The sequence below is a fragment of the Nerophis ophidion genome, linkage group LG20 (assembly GCF_033978795.1).
Source record: "Nerophis ophidion isolate RoL-2023_Sa linkage group LG20, RoL_Noph_v1.0, whole genome shotgun sequence".
NCBI classification, from domain to species: Eukaryota; Metazoa; Chordata; class Actinopteri; order Syngnathiformes; family Syngnathidae; genus Nerophis; species Nerophis ophidion.
Window position 1 is genome coordinate 23355903 of NC_084630.1, and position 22596 is coordinate 23378498.

Sequence of the window (22596 nt, forward strand, 5' to 3'; positions counted from 1 at the left end):
ATTGGCGTCTTTTAGAAATGTTCTGGTCCAAATGGTCAGACAGGAAGTCTTCGTCCTTACAGGATGTGGTTCTTCAGTGGCCCGGGTATTCAAAGACGGCAGCCGCTCCCATCCCGGTGCCGATGCACATGGACACCACGCCGAGGGCCCTGCACACAACACAGGTGAGAGCCGCGCCGAGCACAGGTGAGCGGGCGCACCCACCTTGGCCCGCGGCGCCGCAGCTCGTGCAGCAACGTCACCACCTGCCGGGCGCCGGTGCAGCCCAGCGGATGACCCAGAGCGATGGCGCCGCCATTTGGGTTGACCTTCTCGGGCGGGATGGCCAACTTCTCCATGCAGTACACGGCCTGAGCCACACGGCGGCGATGTTGAGTCAGAAGCTGCGGTAGGATCCATGTGGGTCAACGCTCACCTGGCTGGCGAAGGCCTCGTTGATCTCAAACACGTCGATGTCGGCCATCTTGAGTCCTGACAGGAGCACAAGTTTGCAGAATAACCGCAACGGCTTGGCCGCCAATCAAAGTCTTACCCGCCTTTTTGAGGGCCGCGGGGATGGCGACCGCTGGGCCGACGCCCATCATGTCAGGAGGGACCCCCACCACGGCGCTGGCCCTCAGGACTCCCAGGACCGGCAGACCCAGGTTCTCCACCGTGGACCTGCGGCCCAGCAGCACGGCGGCGGCGCCGTCGCTCACCTGGCTGGAGTTGCCTGACACGTGGGCGAGCGGGTTGTCAGTGTACGCCGTCGTCAGCACCGAGTCCACCTACTCACCGGCCGTGGTGCTGCCGCCGACCTTGAAGGCGGGCGTCAGTCTGCTGAGAGCTGCCAGCGTGGTGCCCGCTCGGATGCCCTCGTCCTTGGCCACCGTCACCCGCCGCTCCGTGCCGTCCTGGTCCAGCAGCCTGGTGACTACGGGAACGATCTCACGCTCGAACACGCCCGACTGCTGCGCCCGCGTCGCTCTGATGGGGGCGGGAAGCACAGGCTGACCCTTGACCTCAAGGCGGGGCTTACGGCGGACATGTTGGATTACTTTTGGTGAGACATCATGGCGAAGATGTCCTGCTTCTCTCTGGACACGCCCATCCTCTCTGCCACGTTCTCCGACGTCATGCTACACACACACACACACACACTCAGTATGACGCCATCACAGGACAAGTCGCAACAGCGTGACCTCTGACCCCATGGGGATGATGCAATCTCTGGCCTTGTCTTTGTCCATCAGCCTGGAGCTCAGATCTCCTGGATCTCCCATGGAGCGCAGTGACATGCTCTCCACGCTGACACACACACACACACACATTAGGATGTTGCCAAAGAATGGGGAGGCGTCCTCATACCTACCCGCAGGCAAGACCCAAATCAATGGAACCACTCCTGATGGCGCCTGCAAACACACACACACACACACACACACACACACACTCTCAAGTCACACACACTCTCAGGTCGCACTCACACTCACACACACACACACACACACACTCTCACCTGCGATGTTGAGCAGCGCCTGCAGGCCAGATGAACACTGGCGGTTGACGGTGTAAACTGGCACCGACTCAGGGAAGTCACTGAAAGTAAGGTGGGGCCATCAGCGACATCATCAACATGCGTAATGATCGTCAGTGACATCATTGACGTGAGTCGTGGCCATCGGCGACATGCGTCATGGTCTTTGGTGACATCATTGATGTGTGTCATAGCCATCGGCGACATTGACATGAGTCATGCCATCGGCGGCATCATCGACATGCGTCATGGTCATCGGTGACATCATTGACATGCGTCATGGTCGTTGGTAACATCATCGACATGTGTAATGGCCGTCGGTGACATTATCGACGTGTGTCATGGCCGACGGCGACATCATCGACATGTGTCGTGGCCGTCGGCGACATCATCGTCATGCGTTACGGCCGACGGTGACATCATCTACATGCGCCACGGTCGTCTGTGACATCATCGACATGAGTCATGGCCATCAGCGACATCATCGACATGCGTCATGGCTGTCGGCGACATCATCGACATGCGTTATGGCCGCCAGTGACATTGACATGCGTCATGGTCGTCAATGAAATCCTCCACATGTGTTATGGTCGTCAGTGACATCATCGACGTGCGTCATGGCTGTCGGTGACATCATGGCTGTTGGTGACATCATCGACATGTATCTATGCCGTCAGTGACCTCATCGACATGCGCTATGGGATCTGGTGACATCATTGACAAGCGCCACGGTCGTCAATGAAATCTTCCACATGCGTTATGGTCGTCAATGACATCATCAACATGCATCATGGCTGTCGGTGACATCATCGACATGTGCCGTGGACGTCAGGGACATCATCGTCATACATCGTGGTCGTCAATGACATCATCGACATGTGTCGTGGATGTCAGGGACATCATCGTCATACGTCACGGTCGTTGGTGAAATCATCGACACGCGTCACGGTCATCGGTGACATCATCGACATGCGTCACGGTCGTCGGTGAAATCATCGACACACGTCACGCTCATCAGTGACATCATTGACACGAGTCATGGTCGTCAGTGACATCGACATGCGTCACGGTCGACGGTGAACTGTTCGACACACGTCACGGTCATCGGTGACACCATTGACATGAGTCATGGTCGTCGGTGACAACATCGATACGCGTCACGTCATCGGTGACATCGACACGCGTCACGGTCATCGGTGACATCATTGACATGAGTCATGGTCGTCGCTGACATCGACCCGTGTCACGGTCGTCGGTGACATCAATGACATGCGTCACGGTCGACGGTGAACTGTTCGACACACGTCACGGTCATCGGTGACACCATTGACATGAGTCATGGTCGTCGGTGACAACATCGATACGCGTCACGTCATCGGTGACATCGACACGCGTCACGGTCATCGGTGACATCATTGACATGAGTCATGGTCGTCGCTGACATCGACCCGTGTCACGGTCGTCGGTGACATCAATGACATGCGTCACGGTCGACGGTGAACTGTTCGACACACGTCACGGTCATCGGTGACACCATTGACATGAGTCATGGTCGTCGGTGACAACATCGATACGCGTCACGTCATCGGTGACATCGACACGCGTCACGGTCATCGGTGACATCATTGACATGAGTCATGGTCGTCGCTGACATCGACCCGTGTCACGGTCGTCGGTGACATCAATGACATGCGTCACGGTCGACGGTGAACTGTTCGACACACGTCACGGTCATCGGTGACACCATTGACATGAGTCATGGTCGTCGGTGACAACATCGATACGCGTCACGTCATCGGTGACATCGACACGCGTCACGGTCATCGGTGACATCATTGACATGAGTCATGGTCGTCGCTGACATCGACCCGTGTCACGGTCGTCGGTGACATCAATGACATGCGTCACGGTCGTCGGTGAAATCATCGACAAGCGTCACGGTCATCGGTGACATCATCGACATGCGTCACGGTCGTCGGTGAAATCGACACGCGTCACGGTCATCGGTGACATCATCGACATGCGTCACGGTCGTCGGTGAAATCGACACGCGTCACGGTCATCGGTGACATCATCGACATGCGTCACGGTCGTCGGTGAAATCGACACGCGTCACGGTCATCGGTGACATCATCGACATGCGTCACGGTCGTCGGTGAAATTATCGACACGCGTCACGGTCATCAGTGACATCATTGACACGAGTCATGGTCGTCGGTGACATCATCGACATGCGTCACGGTCGACGGTGAAATCATCGACACACGTCACGGTCATTGGTGACATCATTGACATGCGTCACGGTCGTCGGTGAAATCGACACGCGTCACGGTCATCGGTGACATCATCGACACGCGTCACGGTCATCAGTGACATCATTTACACGAGTCATGGTCGTCGGTGACACCATCGACATGCGTCACGGTCGACGGTGAAATCATCAACACGCGTCACGGTCATCGGTGACATCATTGACATGAGTCATGGTCATCGCTGACATCGACACGTGTCACGGTCATCGGTGACATCATTGACATGCGTCACGGTCGTCGGTGACAACATCGATACGCGTCACGGTCATCGGTGACATCGACACGCGTCACGGTCATCGGTGACATCATTGACATGAGTCATGGTCGTCGCTGACATCGACACGTGTCACGGTCATCGGTGACATCATTGACATGCGTCACGGTCGTCGGTGAAATCATCGACAAGCGTCACGGTCATCGGTGACATCATTGACACGAGTCATGGTCGTCGGTGACATCATCGACATGCGTCACGGTCGACGGTGAAATCATCGACACACGTCACGGTCATCGGTGACATCTTTGACATGAGTCATGGTCGTCGCTGACATCGACACGTGTCACGGTCATCGGTGACATCATTGGCATGCGTCACGGCCGTCGGTGACATCATCGACACGCGTCACGGTCATCGGTGACATCATCGACATGCGTCACGGTCGTCGGTGACATCATTGACATGAGTCATGGTCGTCGCTGACATCGACACGTGTCACGGTCGTCGGTGACATCATTTACATCGACATGCGTCACGGTCGTCGGTGACATCATCGACATGCGTCACGGTCGTCGGTGACATCATTGACATGAGTCATTGTCGTCGCTGACATCGACACATGTCACGGTCATCATTGACATGCGTCACGGTCGTCGGTGAAATCATCGACACGCGTCACGGTCATCGGTGACATCATCGACATGCGTCACGGTCGTCGGTGACATCATTGACATGAGTCATGGTTGTCGCTGACATCGACACGTGTCACGGTCATCGGTGACATCATTGACATGCGTCACGGTCGTCGGTGACATCATTGACATGAGTCATGGTCGTCGCTGACATCGACACGTGTCACGGTCATCGGTGACATCATTGACATGCGTCACGGTCGTCGGTGAAATCATCGACAAGCGTCACGGTCATCGGTGACATCATTGACACGAGTCATGGTCGTCGGTGACATCATCGACATGCGTCACGGTCGACGGTGAAATCATCGACACACGTCACGGTCATCGGTGACATCTTTGACATGAGTCATGGTCGTCGCTGACATCGACACGTGTCACGGTCATCGGTGACATCATTGACATGCGTCACGGCCGTCGGTGACATCATCGACACGCGTCACGGTCATCGGTGACATGCGTCACGGTCGTCGGTGACATCATTGACATGAGTCATGGTCGTCGCTGACATCGACACGTGTCACGGTCGTCGGTGACATCATCGACATGCATCACGGTCGTCGGTGACATCATTGACATGAGTCATTGTCGTCGCTGACATCGACACATGTCACGGTCATCGGTGACATCATTGACATGCGTCACAGTCGTCGGTGAAATCATCGACACGCGTCACGGTCATCGGTGACATCATCGACATGCGTCACGGTCGTCGGTGACATCATTGACATGAGTCATGGTTGTCGCTGACATCGACACGTGTCACGGTCATCGGTGACATCATTGACATGCGTCACGGTCGTCGGTGAAATCATCGACACGCGTCACGGTCATCGGTGACATCATCGACATTCGTCACAGTCATCGGTGACATTGACATGAGTCATGGTCGTCTGTGACATCATCGACATGCGTCACGGTCGTCGGTGAAATCATCGACACGCGTCACGGTCATCGGTGACATCATCGACATGCGTCACGGTCGTCGGTGACATCATTGACATGAGTCATGGTTGTCGCTGACATCGACACGTGTCACGGTCATCGGTGACATTGACATGCGTCACGGTCGTCGGTGAAATCATCGACACGCGTCACGGTCATCGGTGACATCATCGACATGCGTTACAGTCATCGGTGACATCATTGACATGAGTCATGGTCGTCGGTGAAATCATCGACACGCGTCACGGTCGACGGTGACATCATTGACATGAGTCATGGTCGTCGCTGACATCGACACGTGTCACGGTCATCGGTGACATCATTGACATGCATCACGGTCATCGGTGAAATCATCGACACGCGTCACGGTCATCGGTGACATCATTGAAATGAGTCATGGTCGTCTGTGACATCGACATGCGTCACAGTCATCGGTGACATCATTGACATGAGTCATGGTCGTCGGTGAAATCATCGACACGCGTCACGGTCATCGGTGACATCATCGACATGCGTCACGGTCGTCGGTGAAATCATCGACACGCGTCACGGTCATCGGTGACATCATCGACACGCGTCACAGTCATCGGTGACATCATTGAAATGAGTCATGGTCGTCTGTGACATCGACATGCGTCACAGTCATCGGTGACATCATTGACATGAGTCATGGTCGTCGGTGAAATCATCGACACGCGTCACGGTCATCGGTGACATCATCGACATGCGTCACGGTCGTCGGTGAAATCATCGACTTGTGTCACGGTCATCGGTGACATCATCGACACGCGTCACAGTCATCGGTGACATCATTGAAATGAGTCATGGTCGTCTGTGACATCGACATGCGTCACAGTCATCGGTGACATCATTGACATGAGTCATGGTCGTCGGTGAAATCATCGACACGCGTCACGGTCATCGGTGACATCATCGACATGCGTCACGGTCGTCGGTGAAATCATCGACACGCGTCACGGTCGACGGGGACATCATTGACATGAGTCATGGTCGTCGCTGACATCGACACGTGTCAAGGTCATCGTTGACATCATTGACATGCGTCACGGTCGTCGGTGAAATCATCGACACGCGTCACAGTCATCGGTGACATCATTGACATGAGTCATGGTCGTCTGTGACATCATCGACATGCGTCACGGTCGTCGGTGAAATCATCGACACGCGTCACGGTCATCGGTGACATCATCGACACGCGTCACAGTCATCGGTGACATCATTGAAATGAGTCATGGTCGTCTGTGACATCGACATGCGTCACAGTCATCGGTGACATCATTGACATGAGTCATGGTCGTTGGTGAAATCATCGACATGCGTCACGGTCGTCGGTGAAATCATCGACACGCGTCACGGTCATCGGTGACATCATCGACACGCGTCACAGTCATCGGTGACATCATTCAAATGAGTCATGGGCGTCTGTGACATCGACATGCGTCACAGTCATCGGTGACATCATTGAAATGAGTCATGGTCGTCTGTGACATCGACATGCGTCACAGTCATCGGTGACATCATTGACATGCGTCATGGTCGTCGGTGACATCATTGACATGAATCATGGTCGTCTGTGACATCATCGACATGCGTCACGGTCGTCGGTGAAATCATCGACACGCGTCACGGTCATCGGTGACATCATCGACACGCGTCACAGTCATCGGTGACATCATTGAAATGAGTCATGGTCGTCTGTGACATCGACATGCGTCACAGTCATCGGTGACATCATCGACATGCGTCACGGTCGTCGGTGAAATCATCAACACGCGTCACGGTCGACGGTGACATCATTGACATGAGTCATGGTCGTCGCTGACATCGACACGTGTCACGGTCATCGTTGACATCATTGACATGCGTCACGGTCGTCGGTGAAATCATCGACACGCGTCACAGTCATCGGTGACATCATTGACATGAGTCATGGTCGTCTGTGACATCATCGACATGCGTCACGGTCGTCGGTGAAATCATCGACACGCGTCACGGTCATCGGTGATATCATCGACACGCGTCACGGTCATCGGTGACATCATCGACATGCGTCACGGTCGTCGGTGAAATCATCGACACGCGTCACGGTCATCGGTGACATCATCGACACGCGTCACAGTCATCGGTGACATCATCGACACGCGTCACAATCATCGGTGACATCATTGACATGAGTCATGGTCGTCTGTGACATCATCGACATGCGTCACAGTCGTCGGTGAAATCATCGACACGCGTCACGGTCATCGGTGATATCATCGACATGCGTCACGGTCGTCGGTGACATCATTGACATGAGTCATGGTCGTCGCTGACATCGACACGTGTCACGGTCGTCGGTGACATCATTTACATCGACATGCGTCACGGTCGTCGGTGACATCATCGACATGCGTCACGGTCGTCGGTGACATCATTGACATGAGTCATTGTCGTCGCTGACATCGACACATGTCACGGTCATCGTTGACATCATTGACATGCGTCACGGTCGTCGGTGAAATCATCGACACGCGTCACGGTCATCGGTGACATCATCGACATGCGTCACGGTCGTCGGTGACATCATTGACATGAGTCATGGTTGTCGCTGACATCGACACGTGTCACGGTCATCGGTGACATCATTGACATGCGTCACGGTCGTCGGTGACATCATTGACATGAGTCATGGTCGTCGCTGACATCGACACGTGTCACGGTCATCGGTGACATCATTGACATGCGTCACGGTCGTCGGTGAAATCATCGACAAGCGTCACGGTCATCGGTGACATCATTGACACGAGTCATGGTCGTCGGTGACATCATCGACATGCGTCACGGTCGACGGTGAAATCATCGACACACGTCACGGTCATCGGTGACATCTTTGACATGAGTCATGGTCGTCGCTGACATCGACACGTGTCACGGTCATCGGTGACATCATTGACATGCGTCACGGCCGTCGGTGACATCATCGACACGCGTCACGGTCATCGGTGACATCATCGACATGCGTCACGGTCGTCGGTGACATCATTGACATGAGTCATGGTCGTCGCTGACATCGACACGTGTCACGGTCGTCGGTGACATCATCGACATGCATCACGGTCGTCGGTGACATCATTGACATGAGTCATTGTCGTCGCTGACATCGACACATGTCACGGTCATCGGTGACATCATTGACATGCGTCACAGTCGTCGGTGAAATCATCGACACGCGTCACGGTCATCGGTGACATCATCGACATGCGTCACGGTCGTCGGTGACATCATTGACATGAGTCATGGTTGTCGCTGACATCGACACGTGTCACGGTCATCGGTGACATCATTGACATGCGTCACGGTCGTCGGTGAAATCATCGACACGCGTCACGGTCATCGGTGACATCATCGACATTCGTCACAGTCATCGGTGACATTGACATGAGTCATGGTCGTCTGTGACATCATCGACATGCGTCACGGTCGTCGGTGAAATCATCGACACGCGTCACGGTCATCGGTGACATCATCGACATGCGTCACGGTCGTCGGTGACATCATTGACATGAGTCATGGTTGTCGCTGACATCGACACGTGTCACGGTCATCGGTGACATTGACATGCGTCACGGTCGTCGGTGAAATCATCGACACGCGTCACGGTCATCGGTGACATCATCGACATGCGTCACAGTCATCGGTGACATCATTGACATGAGTCATGGTCGTCGGTGAAATCATCGACACGCGTCACGGTCGACGGTGACATCATTGACATGAGTCATGGTCGTCGCTGACATCGACACGTGTCACGGTCATCGGTGACATCATTGACATGCATCACGGTCATCGGTGAAATCATCGACACGCGTCACGGTCATCGGTGACATCATTGAAATGAGTCATGGTCGTCTGTGACATCGACATGCGTCACAGTCATCGGTGACATCATTGACATGAGTCATGGTCGTCGGTGAAATCATCGACACGCGTCACGGTCATCGGTGACATCATCGACATGCGTCACGGTCGTCGGTGAAATCATCGACACGCGTCACGGTCATCGGTGACATCATCGACACGCGTCACAGTCATCGGTGACATCATTGAAATGAGTCATGGTCGTCTGTGACATCGACATGCGTCACAGTCATCGGTGACATCATTGACATGAGTCATGGTCGTCGGTGAAATCATCGACACGCGTCACGGTCATCGGTGACATCATCGACATGCGTCACGGTCGTCGGTGAAATCATCGACTTGTGTCACGGTCATCGGTGACATCATCGACACGCGTCACAGTCATCGGTGACATCATTGAAATGAGTCATGGTCGTCTGTGACATCGACATGCGTCACAGTCATCGGTGACATCATTGACATGAGTCATGGTCGTCGGTGAAATCATCGACACGCGTCACGGTCATCGGTGACATCATCGACATGCGTCACGGTCGTCGGTGAAATCATCGACACGCGTCACGGTCGACGGGGACATCATTGACATGAGTCATGGTCGTCGCTGACATCGACACGTGTCAAGGTCATCGTTGACATCATTGACATGCGTCACGGTCGTCGGTGAAATCATCGACACGCGTCACAGTCATCGGTGACATCATTGACATGAGTCATGGTCGTCTGTGACATCATCGACATGCGTCACGGTCGTCGGTGAAATCATCGACACGCGTCACGGTCATCGGTGACATCATCGACACGCGTCACAGTCATCGGTGACATCATTGAAATGAGTCATGGTCGTCTGTGACATCGACATGCGTCACAGTCATCGGTGACATCATTGACATGAGTCATGGTCGTTGGTGAAATCATCGACATGCGTCACGGTCGTCGGTGAAATCATCGACACGCGTCACGGTCATCGGTGACATCATCGACACGCGTCACAGTCATCGGTGACATCATTCAAATGAGTCATGGGCGTCTGTGACATCGACATGCGTCACAGTCATCGGTGACATCATTGAAATGAGTCATGGTCGTCTGTGACATCGACATGCGTCACAGTCATCGGTGACATCATTGACATGCGTCATGGTCGTCGGTGACATCATTGACATGAATCATGGTCGTCTGTGACATCATCGACATGCGTCACGGTCGTCGGTGAAATCATCGACACGCGTCACGGTCATCGGTGACATCATCGACACGCGTCACAGTCATCGGTGACATCATTGAAATGAGTCATGGTCGTCTGTGACATCGACATGCGTCACAGTCATCGGTGACATCATCGACATGCGTCACGGTCGTCGGTGAAATCATCAACACGCGTCACGGTCGACGGTGACATCATTGACATGAGTCATGGTCGTCGCTGACATCGACACGTGTCACGGTCATCGTTGACATCATTGACATGCGTCACGGTCGTCGGTGAAATCATCGACACGCGTCACAGTCATCGGTGACATCATTGACATGAGTCATGGTCGTCTGTGACATCATCGACATGCGTCACGGTCGTCGGTGAAATCATCGACACGCGTCACGGTCATCGGTGATATCATCGACACGCGTCACGGTCATCGGTGACATCATCGACATGCGTCACGGTCGTCGGTGAAATCATCGACACGCGTCACGGTCATCGGTGACATCATCGACACGCGTCACAGTCATCGGTGACATCATCGACACGCGTCACAATCATCGGTGACATCATTGACATGAGTCATGGTCGTCTGTGACATCATCGACATGCGTCACAGTCGTCGGTGAAATCATCGACACGCGTCACGGTCATCGGTGATATCATCGACATGCGTCACGGTCGTCGGTGACATCATTGACATGAGTCATGGTCGTCGCTGACATCGACACGTGTCACGGTCGTCGGTGACATCATTTACATCGACATGCGTCACGGTCGTCGGTGAAATCATCGACATGCGTCACGGTCGTCGGTGACATCATTGACATGAGTCATTGTCGTCGCTGACATCGACACATGTCACGGTCATCGTTGACATCATTGACATGCGTCACGGTCGTCGGTGAAATCATCGACACGCGTCACGGTCATCGGTGACATCATCGACATGCGTCACGGTCGTCGGTGACATCATTGACATGAGTCATGGTTGTCGCTGACATCGACACGTGTCACGGTCATCGGTGACATCATTGACATGCGTCACGGTCGTCGGTGACATCATTGACATGAGTCATGGTCGTCGCTGACATCGACACGTGTCACGGTCATCGGTGACATCATTGACATGCGTCACGGTCGTCGGTGAAATCATCGACAAGCGTCACGGTCATCGGTGACATCATTGACACGAGTCATGGTCGTCGGTGACATCATCGACATGCGTCACGGTCGACGGTGAAATCATCGACACACGTCACGGTCATCGGTGACATCTTTGACATGAGTCATGGTCGTCGCTGACATCGACACGTGTCACGGTCATCGGTGACATCATTGACATGCGTCACGGCCGTCGGTGACATCATCGACACGCGTCACGGTCATCGGTGACATCATCGACATGCGTCACGGTCGTCGGTGACATCATTGACATGAGTCATGGTCGTCGCTGACATCGACACGTGTCACGGTCGTCGGTGACATCATCGACATGCATCACGGTCGTCGGTGACATCATTGACATGAGTCATTGTCGTCGCTGACATCGACACATGTCACGGTCATCGGTGACATCATTGACATGCGTCACAGTCGTCGGTGAAATCATCGACACGCGTCACGGTCATCGGTGACATCATCGACATGCGTCACGGTCGTCGGTGACATCATTGACATGAGTCATGGTTGTCGCTGACATCGACACGTGTCACGGTCATCGGTGACATCATTGACATGCGTCACGGTCGTCGGTGAAATCATCGACACGCGTCACGGTCATCGGTGACATCATCGACATTCGTCACAGTCATCGGTGACATTGACATGAGTCATGGTCGTCTGTGACATCATCGACATGCGTCACGGTCGTCGGTGAAATCATCGACACGCGTCACGGTCATCGGTGACATCATCGACATGCGTCACGGTCGTCGGTGACATCATTGACATGAGTCATGGTTGTCGCTGACATCGACACGTGTCACGGTCATCGGTGACATTGACATGCGTCACGGTCGTCGGTGAAATCATCGACACGCGTCACGGTCATCGGTGACATCATCGACATGCGTCACAGTCATCGGTGACATCATTGACATGAGTCATGGTCGTCGGTGAAATCATCGACACGCGTCACGGTCGACGGTGACATCATTGACATGAGTCATGGTCGTCGCTGACATCGACACGTGTCACGGTCATCGGTGACATCATTGACATGCATCACGGTCATCGGTGAAATCATCGACACGCGTCACGGTCATCGGTGACATCATTGAAATGAGTCATGGTCGTCTGTGACATCGACATGCGTCACAGTCATCGGTGACATCATTGACATGAGTCATGGTCGTCGGTGAAATCATCGACACGCGTCACGGTCATCGGTGACATCATCGACATGCGTCACGGTCGTCGGTGAAATCATCGACACGCGTCACGGTCATCGGTGACATCATCGACACGCGTCACAGTCATCGGTGACATCATTGAAATGAGTCATGGTCGTCTGTGACATCGACATGCGTCACAGTCATCGGTGACATCATTGACATGAGTCATGGTCGTCGGTGAAATCATCGACACGCGTCACGGTCATCGGTGACATCATCGACATGCGTCACGGTCGTCGGTGAAATCATCGACACGTGTCACGGTCATCGGTGACATCATCGACACGCGTCACAGTCATCGGTGACATCATTGAAATGAGTCATGGTCGTCTGTGACATCGACATGCGTCACAGTCATCGGTGACATCATTGACATGAGTCATGGTCGTCGGTGAAATCATCGACACGCGTCACGGTCATCGGTGACATCATCGACATGCGTCACGGTCGTCGGTGAAATCATCGACACGCGTCACGGTCGACGGGGACATCATTGACATGAGTCATGGTCGTCGCTGACATCGACACGTGTCAAGGTCATCGTTGACATCATTGACATGCGTCACGGTCGTCGGTGAAATCATCGACACGCGTCACAGTCATCGGTGACATCATTGACATGAGTCATGGTCGTCTGTGACATCATCGACATGCGTCACGGTCGTCGGTGAAATCATCGACACGCGTCACGGTCATCGGTGACATCATCGAAATGCATCACGGTCGTCGGTGACATCATTGACATGAGTCATGGTTGTCGCTGACATCGACACGTGTCACGGTCATCGGTGACATTGACATGCGTCACGGTCGTCGGTGAAATCATCGACACGCGTCACGGTCATCGGTGACATCATCGACATGCGTCACAGTCATCGGTGACATCATTGACATGAGTCATGGTCGTCGGTGAAATCATCGACACGCGTCACGGTCGACGGTGACATCATTGACATGAGTCATGGTCGTCGCTGACATCGACACGTGTCACGGTCATCGGTGACATCATTGACATGCATCACGGTCATCGGTGAAATCATCGACACGCGTCACGGTCATCGGTGACATCATTGAAATGAGTCATGGTCGTCTGTGACATCGACATGCGTCACAGTCATCGGTGACATCATTGACATGAGTCATGGTCGTCGGTGAAATCATCGACACGCGTCACGGTCATCGGTGACATCATCGACATGCGTCACGGTCGTCGGTGAAATCATCGACACGCGTCACGGTCATCGGTGACATCATCGACACGCGTCACAGTCATCGGTGACATCATTGAAATGAGTCATGGTCGTCTGTGACATCGACATGCGTCACAGTCATCGGTGACATCATTGACATGAGTCATGGTCGTCGGTGAAATCATCGACACGCGTCACGGTCATCGGTGACATCATCGACATGCGTCACGGTCGTCGGTGAAATCATCGACACGTGTCACGGTCATCGGTGACATCATCGACACGCGTCACAGTCATCGGTGACATCATTGAAATGAGTCATGGTCGTCTGTGACATCGACATGCGTCACAGTCATCGGTGACATCATTGACATGAGTCATGGTCGTCGGTGAAATCATCGACACGCGTCACGGTCATCGGTGACATCATCGACATGCGTCACGGTCGTCGGTGAAATCATCGACACGCGTCACGGTCGACGGGGACATCATTGACATGAGTCATGGTCGTCGCTGACATCGACACGTGTCAAGGTCATCGTTGACATCATTGACATGCGTCACGGTCGTCGGTGAAATCATCGACACGCGTCACAGTCATCGGTGACATCATTGACATGAGTCATGGTCGTCTGTGACATCATCGACATGCGTCACGGTCGTCGGTGAAATCATCGACACGCGTCACGGTCATCGGTGACATCATCGAAATGCATCACGGTCGTCGGTGACATCATTGACATGAGTCATGGTTGTCGCTGACATCGACACGTGTCACGGTCATCGGTGACATTGACATGCGTCACGGTCGTCGGTGAAATCATCGACACGCGTCACGGTCATCGGTGACATCATCGACATGCGTCACAGTCATCGGTGACATCATTGACATGAGTCATGGTCGTCGGTGAAATCATCGACACGCGTCACGGTCGACGGTGACATCATTGACATGAGTCATGGTCGTCGCTGACATCGACACGTGTCACGGTCATCGGTGACATCATTGACATGCATCACGGTCATCGGTGAAATCATCGACACGCGTCACGGTCATCGGTGACATCATTGAAATGAGTCATGGTCGTCTGTGACATCGACATGCGTCACAGTCATCGGTGACATCATTGACATGAGTCATGGTCGTCGGTGAAATCATCGACACGCGTCACGGTCATCGGTGACATCATCGACATGCGTCACGGTCGTCGGTGAAATCATCGACACGCGTGACGGTCATCGGTGACATCATCGACACGCGTCACAGTCATCGGTGACATCATTGAAATGAGTCATGGTCGTCTGTGACATCGACATGCGTCACAGTCATCGGTGACATCATTGACATGAGTCATGGTCGTCGGTGAAATCATCGACACGCGTCACGGTCATCGGTGACATCATCGACATGCGTCACGGTCGTCGGTGAAATCATCGACACGTGTCACGGTCATCGGTGACATCATCGACACGCGTCACAGTCATCGGTGACATCATTGAAATGAGTCATGGTCGTCTGTGACATCGACATGCGTCACAGTCATCGGTGACATCATTGACATGAGTCATGGTCGTCGGTGAAATCATCGACACGCGTCACGGTCATCGGTGACATCATCGACATGCGTCACGGTCGTCGGTGAAATCATCGACACGCGTCACGGTCGACGGGGACATCATTGACATGAGTCATGGTCGTCGCTGACATCGACACGTGTCAAGGTCATCGTTGACATCATTGACATGCGTCACGGTCGTCGGTGAAATCATCGACACGCGTCACAGTCATCGGTGACATCATTGACATGAGTCATGGTCGTCTGTGACATCATCGACATGCGTCACGGTCGTCGGTGAAATCATCGACACGCGTCACGGTCATCGGTGACATCATCGACACGCGTCACAGTCATCGGTGACATCATTGAAATGAGTCATGGTCGTCTGTGACATCGACATGCGTCACAGTCATCGGTGACATCATTGACATGAGTCATGGTCGTTGGTGAAATCATCGACATGCGTCACGGTCGTCGGTGAAATCATCGACACGCGTCACGGTCATCGGTGACATCATCGACACGCGTCACAGTCATCGGTGACATCATTCAAATGAGTCATGGGCGTCTGTGACATCGACATGCGTCACAGTCATCGGTGACATCATTGAAATGAGTCATGGTCGTCTGTGACATCGACATGCGTCACAGTCATCGGTGACATCATTGACATGCGTCATGGTCGTCGGTGACATCATTGACATGAATCATGGTCGTCTGTGACATCATCGACATGCGTCACGGTCGTCGGTGAAATCATCGACACGCGTCACGGTCATCGGTGACATCATCGACACGCGTCACAGTCATCGGTGACATCATTGAAATGAGTCATGGTCGTTTGTGACATCGACATGCGTCACAGTCATCGGTGACATCATCGACATGCGTCACGGTCGTCGGTGAAATCATCAACACGCGTCACGGTCGACGGTGACATCATTGACATGAGTCATGGTCGTCGCTGACATCGACACGTGTCACGGTCATCGTTGACATCATTGACATGCGTCACGGTCGTCGGTGAAATCATCGACACGCGTCACAGTCATCGGTGACATCATTGACATGAGTCATGGTCGTCTGTGACATCATCGACATGCGTCACGGTCGTCGGTGAAATCATCGACACGCGTCACGGTCATCGGTGATATCATCGACACGCGTCACGGTCATCGGTGACATCATCGACATGCGTCACGGTCGTCGGTGAAATCATCGACACGCGTCACGGTCATCGGTGACATCATCGACACGCGTCACAGTCATCGGTGACATCATCGACACGCGTCACAATCATCGGTGACATCATTGACATGAGTCATGGTCGTCTGTGACATCATCGACATGCGTCACAGTCGTCGGTGAAATCATCGACACGCGTCACGGTCATCGGTGATATCATCGACACGCGTCACGGTCATCGGTGATATCATCGACACGCGTCACGGTCATCGGTGACATCATCGACATGCGTCACGGTCGTCGGTGAAATCATCGACACGCGTCACGGTCATCGGTGACATCATCGACACGCGTCACAGTCATCGGTGACATCATCGACACGCGTCACGGTCATCGGTGACATCGACACGCGTCACAATCATCGGTGACATCATTGACATGAGTCATGGTCGTCTGTGACATCATTGACATGCGTCACAGTCGTCGGTGAAATCATCGACACGCGTCACGGTCATCGGTGACATCATCGACACGCGTCACGGTCATCGGTGACATCATCGACATGAGTCATGGTCGTTGCTGACATCGACACGTGTCACGGTCATCGTTGACATCATTGACATGCGTCACGGTCGTCGGTGAAATCATCGACACGCGTCACGGTCATCGGTGACATCATCGACACGCGTCACAGTCATCGGTGACATCATTGACATGAGTCATGGTCGTCTGTGACATCATCGACATGCGTCACGGTCGTCGGTGAAATCATCGACACGCGTCACGGTCTTCGGTGACATCATTGACATGAGTCATGGTCGTCTGTGACATCATCGACATGCGTCACGGTCGTCGGTGAAATCATCGACACGCGTCACGGTCTTCGGTGACATCATTGACATGAGTCATGGTCGTCTGTGACATCATCGACATGCGTCACGGTCGTCGGTGAAATCATCGACACGCGTCACGGTCTTCGGTGACATCATTGACATGAGTCGTGGTCGTAGGTGACATGATTGACATGCGTCGTGGACGTCAATGACATCATCAACGGTGCGAGCAGCTGTTCCGACCTGAGGAAGTGAGCCACGCGGGCCATCAGGGCGCCGGCGCCGGGCTGGAGCACGTTTCCTGTGAAAGTGAAGTAGCCGGGTTGACGGCGGGAAGCAGCGGCGGCCATGTTGAACGTGCGTGACGTCACAGCTCACCCACACACACGTCACCCAGCAGCTGAGGCGACAGGTTGATGTCGTCCAGCACGGCGCTCATCACAGCACTCAACAGCTCGTCAGGTGTGGTGTCCTAAGAGGTCACGTGACATAACGTAAGGAGTTACTCGTCAGTGGGGTGACGTCAGCGTGTAGTTTACCTTCAAAGCTCCGCGCTTGGCTTTAGCGATGGCGCTCCTGCGGCCGTGAACGACCACCACGTCGTCAGGACAGGGGGCCGCCGCGCACTCGTTGCAGCTGACGTGGTGCAAGTGGTGTCCCGGGACGGGCGCACATAAATGTCCCGAAATCACTTTAATTCTGCGCATGGCGGACTGTGGACACTCACTTGTCTCAAGTCTCACTTCCGGGTTCGGAAGTTTGGGACCGGAAGTGACGAGGAGACAACTCGTTTCGTGTTCTGCTGCCAGGCACGTTTTCTTGACAGGAAGTTACCCGAGTGTAACCTATTTTATGGACGTGCCTCTTTGTGATCTTAAGTTCCTGTTATAAGCTGTTATACAGTATATGCCTTGAGCTCTTATTTTGAAGGCGTCAAGAGTGGAAGTGGTGACACGGTGTGGTAGCGCGGACTTTACAAAACGAAGGCATTAAAGTAGTCCTCGTGTAAAACTGGAGCCTCCGTGTTAGTTGTGCTGTAATTTTATACAATATAGGTGGCGGTTACAATAGTGTCAGTAACAATATCTAAATGTTTTATTTGGACAGAATTTGTGGGAGTTGCAATGCATCCTGGGAAACTCATGTTTTACCTTGTCGTCTTTTTAGCCGTCGGAGAGTAATAAAGTTATCCAATTTGAAGTGACAAGACTGTCACTTTACTTTGTTGCATCTTTTTGTGGCGAGTTGACTGCCGCCCTGGAAATGTGTAATGTGCCTTTGTCGCCATCTACAGGCCATTTGGGATATAGCAATCTTCCTGTGCGTCATCATTACGTGACACTACAACTGTTAATGCCAATTATAAAGTCTCTGAGTTGGAAAACTAAGTGTTAATAATTCCTAGTTTTGTTGCAGTTTTGCCCACAAAGTGTGAGGAGTTGTCTTTAAGTTGCATGTGTCAACAAGAAGGATCCTGGCACGTTTGTGGCCCCTGGAAGGGAGTCGGATTTTGAGGAGCCGCTCCTTGGCTCGATCTTTTAGTTTCTTGTTTTTTAAATCAAGGACTTAATTAGTGTAAGATGGGGACCAGAATCATTACAATGTACACAAATATTCCTGTATTGTAGGAACTATCCTATAATCTTATTTTTGAATTTCATATTTTCATCACTAGTTTGAATTTCCCCTCACCTAAAACACGTGTGGCTTTTTAACAATATAGAAGAAAAATAAACACATAAGTACAAATAAAAGGCATTAAAGGGTATAACATGTTTAAATAAAATTACAGTAAATGTTAGGACATAAAAATGTGAAAACTAAATTGTACTACAACACCTGGTGTGTACACTTAATTACTACCTTTTAGTTTACTGCTCCAGTATCTTACACTCGTAATGATTTTGTAATACATGCACATGTACATACACACATGCACATACACACATGTACATACACACATGCACATACACACATGCACATACACACATGCACATACACACATGCACATACACACATGTACATACACACATGCACATACACACATGCACATACACACATGCACATACACACATGCACATACACACATGCACATACACACATGCACATACACACATGCACATACACACATGCACATACACACATGCACATACACACATGCACATACACACATGCACATACACACATGCACATACACACATGTACATACACACGCATGTACAATGGTGGTCAAAAGTGTACGTACACATGTAAAGAACATGATGTCATGGCTGTCTTGACTTTCCAATCATTTCTACAACTCTTATTTCTTTGTGATGTAGTGATTGGAGCACATACTTGTTGCTCACTAAAAACATTCCTAAAGTTTGCTTCTTTTATGAATTTATTATGGCTCTACTGAAAATGTCAAAAGTATACGTACAGCAATGTTAATATTTGCTTACATGTCCCTTGGCAAGTTTCCCAGCAATAAGGCGCTTTTGGTAGCCATCCACAAGCTTCTGCTTACATTTTTCACCACAAAATTGCTGCAGTTCAGCTAAATGTGTTGCTTTTCTGACATGGACTTGTTTCTTCAGCATTGTCCACATGTTTAAGTCAGGACTTTGGGTAGGCCATTCTAAAACCTTCATTCTAGCCCGATTTAGCCATTCCTTTACCACTTTTGAGGTGTGTTTGGAGTCATTGTCCTGTTGGAACACCCAACTCCGCCCAAGACCCAACCTCCCCCCTGATGATTTTAGTTTGTCCTGAACAATTTGGAGGTCATCCTCCTTTTTCATTGTCCCATTTAAAGCAGCAGTTCCATTGGCGTCAAAACAGGCCCAGAGCATAATACTACCACCACCATGCTTGACAGTAGGATGGTGTTCCTGGGATTGAGGGCCTCACCTTTTCTCCTACGAACATATTGCTGGGTATTGTGACCAAACAGCTCCATTTTTGTTTCATCTGACCACAGAACTTTCCTCCAGAGGGTTTTATCTTTGTCCATGTGATGTCAGATGAAACAAATATTGAGCTGAATTAAGGCTAGCATGAAGGTTTTAGAATGGCCTTCCCAAAGTCCTGACTTAAAGGTGTGGACAATGCTGAAGAAACAAGTCCATATCAGGAAAGCAACATATTTAGCTGAACTGCAGCAATTTTGTGGTGAAAAATGTAAGCAGAAGCTTGTGGATGGCTACCAAAAGCACCTTATTGCAGTCAAACTTGCCAAGGGACATGTAAGCGGCATAGCTCTGTTGGTAGAGTGGCCGTGCCAGCAACTTGAGGGTTGCAGGTTCGATTCCCGCTTCTGCCATCCTAGTCACTGCCGTTGTGTCCTTGGGCAAGACACTTTACCCACCTGCTCCCAGTGCCACCCACACTGGTTTAAAAAATGTAACTTAGATATTGGGGTTTCACTATGTAAAGCGCTTTGAGTCACTAGAGAAAAGCGCTATATAAATGCAATTCACTTCACTTAACAATGCTGTACGTATACTTTTGATTGCTCACAAATTTCAGTAGAGCCATAATAAATTCATAAAAGAAGCAAACTTCAGGAATGTTTTTAGTGAGCAACAATTATGTGCTCCAATCACTACATCACACAAAAATAAGAGTTGTAGAAATGATTAGAAAGTCAAGACAGCCATGACATCATGTTCTTTACACGTGTACGTACACTTTTGACCACCACTGTACCTACACGTATATACATATTTATACACACGTATAAATACACACACATATAATACATATGTAATATAGACATATGCATACATATATACATACGTGTGTGTATGTATATAATACATATATATTAGGGCTGTGAATCTTTCGGTGTCACACGGTTCGATTCAATATCGATTCTTGGGGTCGCCATTTGATTATATATCGATTTTTTTGATTCAACGAGATTCTTGATTAAAAAACAATATTTTTCCGATTCAAAAGGATTGTGTATTCATTCAATACATAGATTTCAGCAGGATCTACCCCAGTCTGCTGACATGCTAGCAGAGTAGTAGATTTAAAAAATAAATAAAAATAAATTTAAAAAAAAAGCTTTTATAATTGTAAAGGAAAATGTTTTATCAACTGATTGCAATAATGTAAATTTGTTTTAACTATTAAAGGAACCAAAAATATGACTTATTTTATCTTTGTGAAAACATTGGACACAGTGTGTTGTCAAGCTTATGAGATGCCATGCAAGTGTAAGCCACTGTGACACTATTGTTCTTTTTTATTATTTCTATAAATGTCTAATGATAATGTCAGTGAGGGATTTTTAATCACTGCTATGCTAAAATTATAATTAATATTGATACTGTTGTTGATAATATTCATTTTTGTTTCACTACTTTTGGTTTGTTCTGTGTCGTGTTTGTGTCTCCTCTCAATTGCTCTGTTTATTGCAGTTGAGTGTTGCTGGCTCAGGTTTGCTTTTGGAATTGGATTCCATTGTTATGGTATTGCTGTGTACTGGTTTGTTGGATTGATAAAAAAAATAAAAAAAAATCGATTTTTAAAAAATGAGAATTGATTCTGAATCGCACAACGTGAGAATTGCGATTCGTATTCAAATCGACTTTTTCCCACACCCCTAATATATATATATATATAGGTTGATTGGCAACA

The 22596-nt window shown here is 51.0% G+C and overlaps 1 protein-coding gene across 1 annotated transcript; it reads right to left on the minus strand.

Moving 5' to 3' along the window:
* Positions 1–3: 3 nt before the first annotated feature.
* Positions 4–18775, minus strand: acaa1 (acetyl-CoA acyltransferase 1). The gene is made up of 12 exons (XM_061880735.1): positions 18507–18775; positions 18346–18439; positions 18211–18268; positions 1499–1578; positions 1352–1394; positions 1189–1287; positions 1038–1118; positions 776–966; positions 533–712; positions 416–471; positions 205–350; positions 4–149 (listed from the first exon to the last, which is right to left on the minus strand). Exons 1-12 carry the CDS (start codon positions 18672–18674, stop codon positions 74–76), a joined length of 1272 nt encoding a protein of 423 aa, XP_061736719.1. The 5' UTR covers positions 18675–18775; the 3' UTR covers positions 4–73.
* Between the last annotated feature and the right edge of the window lie 3821 nt (positions 18776–22596).

Coding starts and splice junctions, on each gene's coding strand:
- acaa1 (XM_061880735.1), bottom strand. CDS start 18,674: ATGCGCAGAATTAAAGTGATTTCGGGACATTTATGTGCGCCCGTCCCG. Junction 1,579..18,210: donor CGCGTGGCTCACTTCCTCAG/GTCGGAACAGCT, acceptor CCTTACTTTCAG/TGACTTCCCTGAGTCGGTGC. Junction 150..204: donor CTGCGGCGCCGCGGGCCAAG/GTGGGTGCGCCC, acceptor TGTTGTGTGCAG/GGCCCTCGGCGTGGTGTCCA.